Source organism: Danio rerio, chromosome 2, assembly GCF_049306965.1.
Source record: "Danio rerio strain Tuebingen ecotype United States chromosome 2, GRCz12tu, whole genome shotgun sequence".
In the NCBI taxonomy this organism is placed as follows: Eukaryota; Metazoa; Chordata; class Actinopteri; order Cypriniformes; family Danionidae; genus Danio; species Danio rerio.
Window position 1 is genome coordinate 45,336,838 of NC_133177.1, and position 12,891 is coordinate 45,349,728.

Consider the following 12,891-nt stretch of genomic DNA (forward strand, 5'->3'; position numbering starts at 1 on the left):
ATCTCACCAGCATCCAGTCATTTCCTCCACATTTCCATCTTTCCCCCAGTTGCACAGAGCATACACCTACACCAGGGGTGTCCAAACTTGGTCCTGGAGGACCGGTGTCCTGCAAATTTTAGTTCCAACCCTAATTAAACACACCTGAACCAGCTAATCAAGCTATTTCTAGGTGTAGAAACCTCCAGGCAGGTGTGGTAAATGAAGTTGGAGCTAAACTGTACAGGACACCGGCCCTCCAGGACCGAGTTTGGACACCCCTGACTTACACACACCCATTGTCTTTGCCTATTTGTTTGTCTGGGAATGTAGGACTTCAGCGCGGGGCTGGCCAAACTGAGCATAGGATTGCGCAGGCTTATGACGTCAGAAGCCGCACCATGGTGACACCACTTGCTGAAGTTTGACCCCACCATTGTTGTTTATGTTGGGTACAGCCATCAGTGCTGTTCGTCCTGATTAAGGAAAAGATGCTCATGTTATGAGTTATTTGTATATTTGTTAAGTGTTTTATGATCTGTTAAGCAGTTTAGTTAATGAAGAGAAAAGATGTCTGCCTGGGGGACAATATATGAAACAAATGTTTAATAAAACAACTCTTCAGTCTTCACAGACCTGTCAAAAACAGCCAACTCAGATTATACAGCATTGGGAGCAGTGGTGTAGTCGGGGCTATGCCGACTCCGTATGCCTGCTTGTTTCCATGAGCCGTTTGTGTATTAGACTATACGACTTCTGTTCTGAGGATCAATAATTGCGTATACCCTCGGTATACTCGATTGTTTTGCTGATTAAACTTCCAAAACTTATGTGTATTCGTGTGCCCTTTAACTCTATACCAAATGTTTGTTTGTTTGGTTTTTTTACATTTTTTAAAATTGCGCCATTCCCCGCCCCCTGACGACCGCAGCAGCTGTGCAAAAATTTCATGAGAGTTTTTCGAAAACTCAGTCATCTAAATGAATGTTTGCTGAAACATTCAGGTACAATGATAAAACAACATGGGCATCGCTTTAGCCCCCTTATATTTCTATTCAGCCCCCCTAAAAGTTTAGTAATCACCTCGTGAACTGTACAATAAAACATTCCCTCAGTCCTCTTTAAAGCCTATCTCAGGGTCTGTTAGGGCACTATTAGCTAGCCATTAATCATTGAACAGGATTAAACTATTAGCTACTTGCTTTAAAATAAACAAATTTGTTGAAATGTTTCCTTTTTAAATGGATAGTGCACCCAAAGAAATGAAAATTGTCATCATCTACTCAACCTTTAGGGGAGCGTGGGGCACAAAGTAAGCAGGGTTAAATGTAACACAGAGTTTTAGGGTATTTGCTCAGGGTTGATCATGGCATGCTTCAGAGGTTTTCAAAATCAGTGAAAGTATGAACCTAAAATCTTATATTGTAGTGATCACCGTTTTCTAGGAAGTTTCATTAAAGATGAAACCATTTTGAGAGATGTAAAAAAAAAAAAAAAAAAAAAAAAACAGTGACTACTATCCAGTTTTTCAGGAAAACAGGTCACAGCGGGGTTAGATATAACAGGGTGTCACAATTAAGCCACACCCTGTTGGACACCAACTAAACTAACAAAATATTTTTTTAATTTTGAATGTAACGTTGAAAATGTTTAAAAAAAAAAATTTATAGAAATTTTTTTTTAATAGACAAAAATAAATATATTTTATTGCTAATAATGGAAATAAATGCATTGCATAATAATGGATAATAATCCAAATAAATCCAAATGTGTTTATCCAATACAAAAATAAACACTGTGCTGTGTGGAATAAAAAAAGAAATGAGCCAATTTATAGTAAAAGTGCCTATTTAAAGTAAACAGAAATTAAATTAACTGTGTGAAATCTGCCTTTGTAAGGATGTTACAACTAACCCCGTTACTTTGTTCATTATTTTGCCAAAACAAAAAAAGTGTTACTTTGTGCCCCGCTCTCACCTACTTCTTCCAAGCGGCTTTGTTTATTTTTTATTCTGTTAAAGCTGGAAACCTGTAACCATTGACTTCCATAGTATTTGTTTTTTCCTTCTGTTGAAGTCAATAGTTACAGGTAACTTATGTTGAATAAATTTATTGCTAATGAATCAAATAAGCCTTAATTTTCGTCTTTTCTTTGCCCACTTTTAAAAATGGGCTGGGTGGGTAATAGTACGCCACCTTTTTTTTTTTTTTTTTAGGACTACACCACTGATTAGGAGGTTATATGTCAAGAGTTTATTTCCAAAAACCAGCAACTGAGCAATTCCAGCGTTGTGGATGTGACATTTGCAGTAAAATTTCAAACATAAATTGACAGAGGAAGTGTATGTTAACATTATATTGAAGCATCTCTTTTTATTTCTTCAAAACAACTGACCAGAGTTTTGGGAGCAGAAAAATATCAATCTGTAAACGATTTTTATATTTTAAAAGAGTAAAATAAACATGCATTATGGATGTGACCAAAAAAGGCTGCAAGTTTACAGTATACAACATACTTTGTAGGAATTCTGTGAATTAAATTGCATAACTCAAAAGAAACAATGCTAATCAACAGGAGAAAGTCGGCTCACTAGAGAACAAACATGACTGATTTTAGTTGATTTGACATTTTTGCATTTCTTAGGAAAAAGTGTCGTTATGGATGTGACGTCTCTTTGTTATGGATGTGACGGATGTGAAATTGCCACGAGTGACTTTGGTAAATCAAATATAATAGTTTGAAAACATTGACAGAAACATTTTTGAGTATTTTTAAAGCGCTGTAGAATACAAACCTACACAAAAAAACGCACAAGCGGTTTTGCTATTTTGGCCAAAACTTAATTTTTCGCATGGCAAGGTTGACATTTGCATGGAATTGCTCATCTCCATTTTTAGTCATTTTGAAAATAAATAATTATTTTTTAAATAAATGTCTATGTATTTTGGCCTGGCCCTGCTTCCTTTTACATAATTAACTTTTTATTGGTAAATAATATATAATTGCGATAAGATACATACCAGCACATCTACCGTCATATAACACAGAATGAGCTCATCTGTACCCTCAAACATCTCAGAGCTTCAACAAAAAAACAACTACTTTAAGACACAAAATTCCTCAAATAACTGTTTATTTCTATTAAATACAACACAGGCAAATCCAGTTAGTGCTTCTGCTGTGACTAGTTGCAAATATATATGTATAATCTATATCTAATTTAGATCATAGCAAACTCTCAAAACAACATATCCTGTACATTTCATGTAGCCTTCATCTGCTACTCCGTTTGTAATCCTGGACCACAAAAACAGACAAGTGTCAATACTTTGAAGCTGAGATGTTGTAAATAAGCTTTCCGTTGATGTGCGATTCGTGAGGACAGGACGATATCTGGAAATCAGTAATCTGAGGAGGGAAACATCTAAATGTAATAAATGAATGAATGAATTCCCTTTAAAGATGTATTAATGAAATGCTGAGCACTGCACATTAATAATCAAATCAAATTTAGTATACTTTTACAGTAGGAACTTTGCTAAAAACCTTCATGGATCATTTTTAACGGTATAAAAAAAAGGAACAATTCTCGCTTATGCCAAAAGTGTACACTAGTGCAACACCGCAGACACACGGTTCAGCACACACAGTCCAGGACACATGATCTAGGCAGGGGGGAACCATATAAGGTTAATGACAGACCAGTCTTCTATTTTTATCTTGTTTAACAAAGACCAACTCATTAGGAGCAGTATCGCCACCTACTGTATTTCACAAATATGGCGATCGAGACCATACGTGACTGAACAGTTTTAACAGATTGCGCATGTGCGGCTGAGATTGCATCCCTCTGAATGCGCATGTGCGGCTGAGATTGCATCACTCTGGATGCGCATGTGCGGCTGAGATTGCATCACTCTGAATGCGCATGTGCGGCTGAGATTGCATCACTCTGAATGTGCATGTGCGGCTGAGAGTGCACCGGTCTGAGATTGCATCGTGTCTGCATACAGACCCTTCTCAACAGTTTAGGGTTTCCCATTTCAGTCATTAGCCCCTTTCACACATACAGACCTTTCCGGAAAATTACCGGCAATTTTCCGGAAAGGTTGTATGTGTGAACAGGTCCTTTTTGAAAATACCGGCAAATTCGTTCTGGCTATTTTCCGGAAAGAGAAGTTGTAACATTACCGGTAATTTGCCGGAATGCTGCGCTGTGTGAATGCAGAAGGAAGATTGCCGGAAAGAGCGTGTCCACGTCTAGAACGTGCTGACGTGAGACACCTGCTTTAGTCAATCAGAACAGTCAGACGCATTCACGTGCGCACGGTTTATGAGAATATTTTTCCAGACACCTTTAGCTGCTTGATGTTAGTCAGATAACGTTTCTATGTTCCTTCTTAATGCTTACTGTGTAAATAAATATCGATAAAACATTTATGATAATCCGTTGTTTGTTTACCTTCAAGCTTTGCGTGTGCCCATGAGCGCCCATAGCGCCAGCACACACACATATCATGAACATCTCGACATGCGAAAGTGTTCCTCTATATGTTTTCATTGGAGTTGTACTCAATACTGATCCATTCAAAGAGTTTGTAATGTAGTCAAATGTTTACAAACACAAGCGCAGGCGTTTAGAGGTCATTTCTGGTTAATGATGTCAAAATTTACCGGTATTTTGCGATGGATGTGTGAATGCTCTTTTCCGGAAAAATTCCGTAACGTCCTGTGTGAACAGCGCTTTTTGAATTTACCGGTAAAGTCGTTCCGGAAATTTTCCGGATATTTACCGGTATCACTGTGTGAAAGGGGCTAAAGTTTCATTATTATACCGTAACGATCATTTTAACATCTGTGCACTTTTGGTACTCGTATTATTTATATAAAAATAATTAGTAAAACACGTATGACTATTATTTAAGCAGATAAATAGTATTCAATCGCTGGAGTACAATATTAATATAGTGTTATACATTTATTAAATGTAAAGATTTGCATTACATGTAAAGATGGATTACAGCCTGCCTATACATATTAACCTGCTATAATTTCCTTCATTCTAATGAATCCATTATATAAATAAATGAAACCTGTTTAGTTTACCAATGTTTTTTAGCAAATCTGCTATTGACTCTGTCGGATGAATAATGACTGATAGAGAACTGTTCAGTCTGTTATATTGAATGCTGATCGGCAACAACATGACCTTTTTGCCTGTCTCAATCGCCATATTTGTGAAATATAATACAATATTGTTTATTGTGTACACTATTTATTAACAATACATATAAAAATATATTGATGATGAGATCTGAGAAGACGTTTATAACATTAACATCCGTCATAACCATATATGGCAACGTGATGGCAGTGGGTAGCACTCTCATCTCACCGCAAGAAGGTTGCTATTACATGCGCTATAGGTAAATTGGTTAAGATAAATTGTCCATAGTGTATGTATGGATTTTTCCCAGTGATGGGTTGCAGCTGGAAGGGCATCTGTTGTGTAAAACATAATGGCAGTTCATTCCGCTGTGGCGACCCCTGATTAATCCAAAAAGAAAATAAATGGCTGCGTCTGAAACCGCATACTTTCATACTATACAGTACGCTAAAATCAGTATGCGAGCCGAGTAGTATGTCCGAATTCATAGATTTCGAAAATCAGTATGCGAGAAGTACCTGGATGACGTACTACTTCCGGCGATATTCTAGAGTGCGCATCCCATGCATGCTGTGCTATCCCATAATGCCCTATGAGGCATGAATGGAAACGACGCAACTGACGCAGGTAGGTCACGTGACCATGACAAAACGGCGGATGTAGTATGTCCGAATTCCATTCATACTTTTCACATTCATACTGTATAAAACGTACTTTTCTAACGGTCGAGTAGTACGTTTAAATTCAAATGCAGTACCTACTGAGTAGTAAGCAGTTTCGGACGCAGCCAATAATGAATATTCATATATGCTTTACCTCTAGCTAGATCGTGTGTGTGTGTCTGCAGCTGGATATTATTGGTGCAACTTGGCAGGGCACAAAGGTTTTAAAATGTTTTTTTTTTTTTACGTGTTTTGTATCGACTATTTAGTTTTAAGGGCAAAAGTATCTCCAGCAGAGAAGGATCCTCCACATCAAAATCTACTGGTCAGCCCATGATTCAGAAAACATCTGAAAAAACAAATCCCTTGTGCACCAACATCCAGGCCTGCGCTAGAGCTGAACAGTGCAGCGGCTTTACTTTATATCCAGAGATGCCTTTTTAAGGTGTTAACAAACCTTTTTTGTTTTTGAAACTAATGAGGATGATTTATTTGAATTATTCAGCCTGACATGTTTATGGTCCCAAAATATTTTGTTTAGTTTCTTAAAATATAATATATTATGAGGGAAAAAATGGTTGTTTTTTTTTACCCAGACAATTATAAAAAACTAATTTTAGAGCAGTAATCACAAAACCGTGATACCATAAAACCATGATATTTTTATCCAAGGTTATGATACAATCAGGGCATACCCACACTATGCTATCCAAACCATGCCCAGGCCCGTTTCCCAGATCGTTTGAGAAGTGAGTGTTCTGAATCAGGCTCAAGCACGGTTCACGTGGCCGGCCCTGGCCCGGTTGGAAGAGGTGTGCCAGAGCGCAGTTCACTTGGGCTTTGGCATGGTACGCTTGTAGTGTGAGTGCAAAGCGTGCCTGAGCCCGAAACTGAAGACGAGACGTGACTTTTAGGGGATTATTTAATATGGATTTATTAATCATTCTTTCTGTTCAATGAACACAAACTGTCGTAGATTATTAAAGACAAAAACCCCTTACTGCACGACAGCTGCACCTTCAGCAAACCTCCTAATTCCTGCAGCACGAGAGCTTTATGATTGTTTATGAGCTTCAAAAGTGGCTGATCTGTTCAGCGGAATATGTAACTGCGCGTCACTGCATATCAAACAACTAAAACAATATAACTAGAGAAATCTCCGCTGTGCTGAGCGAAAGCGCTTACTGGACTGCGCATCATCGGTGATATAAGCGTGCCCGAATGTAATGTGAGTGCGGGTAGACTGGGGAGACGGGAGGGGTGACAAGCGTGCTTTGGCCTGGTTCAGGGTAACTGTACATGGTGTAAGTACGGCCTTATTCTGGTCCATGCCTAAATGCAACACGAGTCTGCTTCTGTGGTCCAGGATCACATTTCACGCTTAACAAATCAGTGTCTTCATGTGCTCACATCATCCTGCTATTGCACGCCTGCTGTCTTCAGTGTGTTTCAATGCATCTCACTGCTTGATTTTATGAAAATAAAGACCTGGGAAAAGTCCTGCTACAAAATGACACTCTGGAATATGAAGGTCTTTATTTGAAACTCTTCTCAGGACACTTCTAGAATCTAGAAATCTCTACAAACTCCCTGAGGGTAGTGTGTCCTGCTGCGTTTGAGACTGTAGTTGAGCGAGCGCGTGCAGGTCGGGATGGTGTTTTTTAGTGTGAATGCGCAGATACTGTTTCCCGGCGAAGCGTTTCCCGCATCGACTGCACTCGTACGGTCGTTCCCCGGTGTGGACGGTCTGGTGCGCCGTGAGGTGTCCGGACTGTGTGAAGCGTTTCCCGCACTGCTCGCATCGATAGGGCCGCTCGCCTGTGTGTATGCGCATGTGTGTGTCCAAACTCTGAGACGTGGTGAAACTCTTCCCACAGATTGAGCAGATGAAATGCCGCTTGCCGGTCCCGCATCCGCGTAAAGCGCCCAGACGCCCGTAGAGCCCCAGCCCAGACACATTCCCAAGCGCAACCAGCCTCTGCGCAGCAAACAACGGAGAATTATGGGGCACAATGGAGTCTGAGCCGCCGACTCCCTGTGGAGAGTTCTGTAAGTGTGCCAGAGTGTTACGTACTGAGTGTGTGGCCCAATCAGAAACCGGATCCAGGTCCGTCTTCATGCACAGGTCCTCCTGAAACACTCGGTGGAGGTGAGCGGCGCGAGCGTCTGATGCAGCGGTCTGAGCGAGGGAGAAGGACGCATTATCAGAAACAGTCAGATCAATGCTGGAGTGCTGAGACTCGTCGGCGCCAGAGTGAGTGTCTGCAAACGTGAGTGTGTGAGAGTGTGTGTCTTGGTCCGGAGAGTGCGAGAGTGTGTGTGAGTCTTGTCCTGACAACTCAACTACATCCGCTTTAGGAGAGTCGTGAGTCGCTGCGGAGACGCTTTCACCTTCGTCTTCATCCTCATCCTCATCTGTGGAGAAACACACGCATGATCAGCTCAGGTTTGCTGGTTATTCGTACATAATGTATCTTCCAAAGTTAGCATCTTTTCAACATCTGAAATTTGATGCCGTGTATTAAAGGTCCTGTGAATTGCTTTGAAATGTGAATTTTTTATTCAGTTTGACGTGATCTCAACTGAGAAACGGTTTGAGAACAGGGTGACACACAGAGTAGCTCCTCCTTCCCTTTAAAAAACAGCCAATAGCGTTTCATTTTTATCACAGCTCCGCCCTTGAGTGGTTGAGCTCAAGTGCGTCAAATGAAAAGAGTCCTCAAGGGGCGAGGCATGTCTGATACTAGAGCATTTGATTAGTGAGAATTAATTTTTTTAATTGTGTTTTAACAATACAATCATATTAACCATAACAATGGGTGACATCTAGTACAGTAATAAACAAGAACAATCATAAATAAATAAAAATAATACTAAAATGAGATAATAAAAAAGTTTCAGTTTTTAAATTTTTTTTTGCTGTAAACATATTGTAATGTAGTAATTAAACCATTTAAGTCACAAAGAAAATTCTGCAAATTAGGAAATAATGAAGAAATTTTACATTTGTGAATATGTTTACCCAATAAAACAAAAAATGTAATGTTTGTCATGAGAAAAGTAACAAATTATATCAAAAAGAAAAATCTTACAATTTTATGTAAAAAAAAAAAACTGATCAATTAGACTAAAACACTTTAACGTGGCCATTTGACAAGAAGAGGATCTATCGATTCGATACTTGACTTACAGTAGACACAATTTGAATTAGGATTACCAAATTTAAATACAATCTAGTTTGTATAGATTGTTATTATAGATTGAATCTAGAGTATATACTGTGTAACACTTTTAAATTCTTTATCTTTGTTGGGAACACCTAATTTGTAAGGTAAGAACCAAGCTTTTTTTCCAATTAATTTGATCTATTAGATAATTACAAAGAAATTTCCCTTCGGAGTGATTTTTTTCTTTAATTGTAACACATTTCTTCTATTTTTATTACTACATTTGTAAACGCATTTGTTCAACTAAAAACCTTGGTTGTTTTTTAGCAATCACTTTTGGTGAAATGAGTTCATGAGAAACTAAAGACAGACATAAAAAAGACATGAAAAAAAAAACATTGATCCATTTAAGTGACAAACTACGAGCTTTACATGTTTATATCAGTTTATATCTTCTAAATGTGAAAATTGTCACTGTTTTAGAGCACACTAGTTTATAGATATCTTAGAAACTAACAATACTGATACTAACATCTAAAACACTTGAAAAGCAATTATATTTAATGCCATTACCAATGTTCTGGGTTATTTGTAGTCCTGTATTTTCTTTAATTATATAATTTTTTTTTCTTCATCTCAAATGTGACGCCACATATACAAAAGCTAATTATTATAGTGCCATAAAAACAAATGATTAAAGTATAGATTTTGATATAATTATACATTACATTGAACTTTTAATATATTTACATAATTCATACAATTAAAGTGTGTAATATTCATACTTGTCACCACCCTTGGTTTGGTCAGTTTGTGCTTAATATGTGACCCTGGAGCACAAAAATCATGTCTTATTTTGCACTTGTGTGTTTGTAGCAATAGCCAATATGAGTCAAAGTTAGGGCTGCATGATATTGGAAAAATCTGACATTTCAGTATTTTGGGTGTTGTGTTTTTTTTTTTGCGATGTATAATGCGATATGAGTACAATTTGATCAGACGACTAAAAAATCTTTACTTGGAGGGAATTTATCATTTTTAAGTTAATTAATATGGTTCCGTAAGGGAGTGTATCTGCATAAAATATATTAAACAGTCTAGCATAGATAAACACAATAAAGAAATAAAACAATAAAAATAACAGTTTTTTTGTTTTCCACAGAGTCTAACAGTTTTCAGGTATACATTAGTTCAATAATCACATTTAAAATATATAATTCAATGAAATTAATAATAATTAAAGTTACAAATGGAACAACTTCTTAGGCCTGAATGCTTTAGAAATCCTCAAACATTCACAGGCCTCAAAAACCCATGCAAATGATGAATTATAATCCAGACTCAACATCGCATATCCTGTGATGTGACCATGGAGAAAGATCACATTACCATATCGATGCTGAAATGATTTATTGTGCAGCACTAATTTTCTTTGCCAAAAAATTATTAGAATTTTCTACAGTAAACAAACAGAATTATAACTTTAAAGGCCATTTTCCCAATATTTACATTCTTTTTTCCTTTCAGATAGCAGATTTTAAATGGTTGTATCTCAGCTAAATAAAGTACTGTCATAACAGAGCTTACAGATTAAGTATGAATCTCAATTAAAATAAAAATGACCGGTTGTGTGGTCCAGTGATATATTTAGTAAATATTATTGCATTTTCACAATCAGATGAGAAACTGATTAGCTGAATAAAGACATTTTTGGCCTCTGGAGAGCTGCTTTGTTGCTGAAACTGAAGTTGTTTTATAATTGAAGAACTAAATGTTGACACTGAACAAACCTGGAAATGACTTATGAACAACAACACTGGCACTTATTAAATATATAAAGTGGACAGCATAAAAAATATAAACTGTTAAATGTCAGAAGTGTTTATGGTTTAAGGTTCTTTAGCCATTACTTTACATTAGCTACATATCTTAACAGTTTATTTTAATTATTTGTTAATTCAAGATTATTCATACAACATTTTAATGCACTAATATACTGGATCATTTAGAAAAAAAAAGTAAAGTAAAATGCTCATTTAGTGTATTAGGGCAGTATATAATAACCATTACATACATTTTTTTAAAAGGAAATCTAATTATAAATAATGGAAGATTATAATGCAAACATGTATATTTAACCATCCAACATATGTACATATTTAGTTGTGTAAATTGCTTTCTTGTCCTCATTTGTAAGTCGCTTTGGATAAAAGCGTCTGCTAAATGTTAATGTAAATGTAAAATGTAAATACTTTGTGTGATTCATTTGATATGTTCCTTTGCTGATGTCTAATAAAGAAAATTAACAATAATTTTAACTCCAGGTAACTCACCTTCCAGTGGCGGATGCTCGAAGCCTTCCTCTTTGATTTGCATTTGGATCAAATCTCCTTCCTCACGAAACTCCCGCACCTGCAATCCCATCAAAAACAAGAAAACTGTAAATTATATGCATAAATGAAATTTTAATTACAATATTTCTTTAAAAAATGGCAATATATATATATATATATATATATATATATATATATATATATATATATATATATATAAACTAATTTTTAAATTTGCTGTTACCTAAAAACTGAACAAACAAGAAAATATGGTCCTTTTTGTTGTAAGCTCAATTTTTTTATTTGTAAGGAACATCAGTAGTTTGAGTAAAACTATTTTTTAAACTATGTTAATAACTTGGAGCCTTTAGTATAAAACAAACAAGCAAAGAGATGTGATGTTTCATCCGTACCATAATTTTTAGACAGCACAGTACTAATGATTCAACTTTAGAAGAGTTAAGACATTATTATTTGTTGGAATAATCGTGTTTTTGAAACACAACAAATGAAAACATTAATTTTTACCAACAACTTTTATTGTCCTAAAAAAATCTAAATGACTAAATTTAAATGAAAAGAGAGACTGGTATACCAGCGTCAAGTGGTCTCATGATTATTTTCAATGACTCGATATATAAACAGACGGTCATCTGACCTCCAGTGCTGTGGCCCGGCTGCTCGACTCTCCTCCTCCGGGTGTTTTCCGGTCTAGCAGCGGTTCTCGGGCACTGTTGTCCCGCGTTACCGAGCTCTCCTCGCTGTACCCCCGTGCCGCCACGATCGACTCAATGAGCTGCAGTTTCCGCCGGAGCTCCTCGTTCTCCTTCTGATGGCGCGAGATCTCGATGTGTAAAACCGCGTATCCGTCGTCTACGAGCTCGCAGATTTCCGCCACCGCGGCGCGAGTCAGTGTCTCCATGATGGTCGCGAGTTGGGTGTGAAACGCCCGGTAATTCGCCATCCTTCACGGTCCTCTGCGTTGTGGCCGCCTGTAGATACAGCGGTCAAGCGTACTCGTTAGTGTACACACTTAAAATACGGTGACAGATGATTTCTCTGTAGTAAAAAAGCGACACTGACCTGCGTTGTTTTGATTTTTGGTCCAAAACCTTGTAAAGGTTACTGTTGTTAGTGGAGGCTGATGTCGTTTCCGGTGGGCTTCGGTCAGATGTTTCGTCAAAATAAAAGTCATGTGGACAGTGTTCAAAACAAACCCCCCAACATAATATAAAAAAAATATAGCGCTAACTTAGGCCCACATGTAATCTGTGCGCATAGAAATCATCATATTTTTAGCCCATGATTGAGTCCATGTATTTACTTGTGTAAATTAATATTTTTTGTTTTTAATTTCACTGATGTTACTGCGACATAATAACAGTAATGTTAAAATGTTCATATGACTAACAATAGTTTTAAATTGATCTTTTCTGTATCTAAGTGGATCTAATTGACTTTGCATTGTAAATAAAGTTACAAATTTATAATTTTATTTCATATATTAAGTTTTTAGTTATGATCATCTTAAAATGATTCCCCATAAATCCGCGGATCTGGCCATATATAGAACTAATCTATA

The 12,891-nt window shown here is 37.0% G+C and overlaps 1 protein-coding gene across 4 annotated transcripts; it reads right to left on the minus strand.

Annotated features, from left to right (window-relative positions):
* Positions 1–3,096: 3,096 nt before the first annotated feature.
* On the minus strand, positions 3,097–12,433 carry si:dkey-7l6.3. Of its 4 annotated transcripts, XM_073929060.1 has the most exons (6): positions 12,393–12,433; positions 11,968–12,301; positions 11,310–11,388; positions 8,154–8,224; positions 7,884–7,988; positions 3,097–3,388 (listed from the first exon to the last, which is right to left on the minus strand). In XM_073929060.1, exons 2-6 carry the CDS (start codon positions 12,271–12,273, stop codon positions 3,302–3,304), a joined length of 648 nt encoding a protein of 215 aa, XP_073785161.1. In that variant the 5' UTR covers positions 12,274–12,301; positions 12,393–12,433; the 3' UTR covers positions 3,097–3,301. The 4 variants fall into 4 exon arrangements, with proteins under 4 accessions (XP_073785161.1, XP_073785152.1, XP_009297012.2 ...); XM_073929051.1 differs by having other exon boundaries at positions 3,097–7,988; XM_009298737.5 differs by having other exon boundaries at positions 7,884–8,224.
* Between the last annotated feature and the right edge of the window lie 458 nt (positions 12,434–12,891).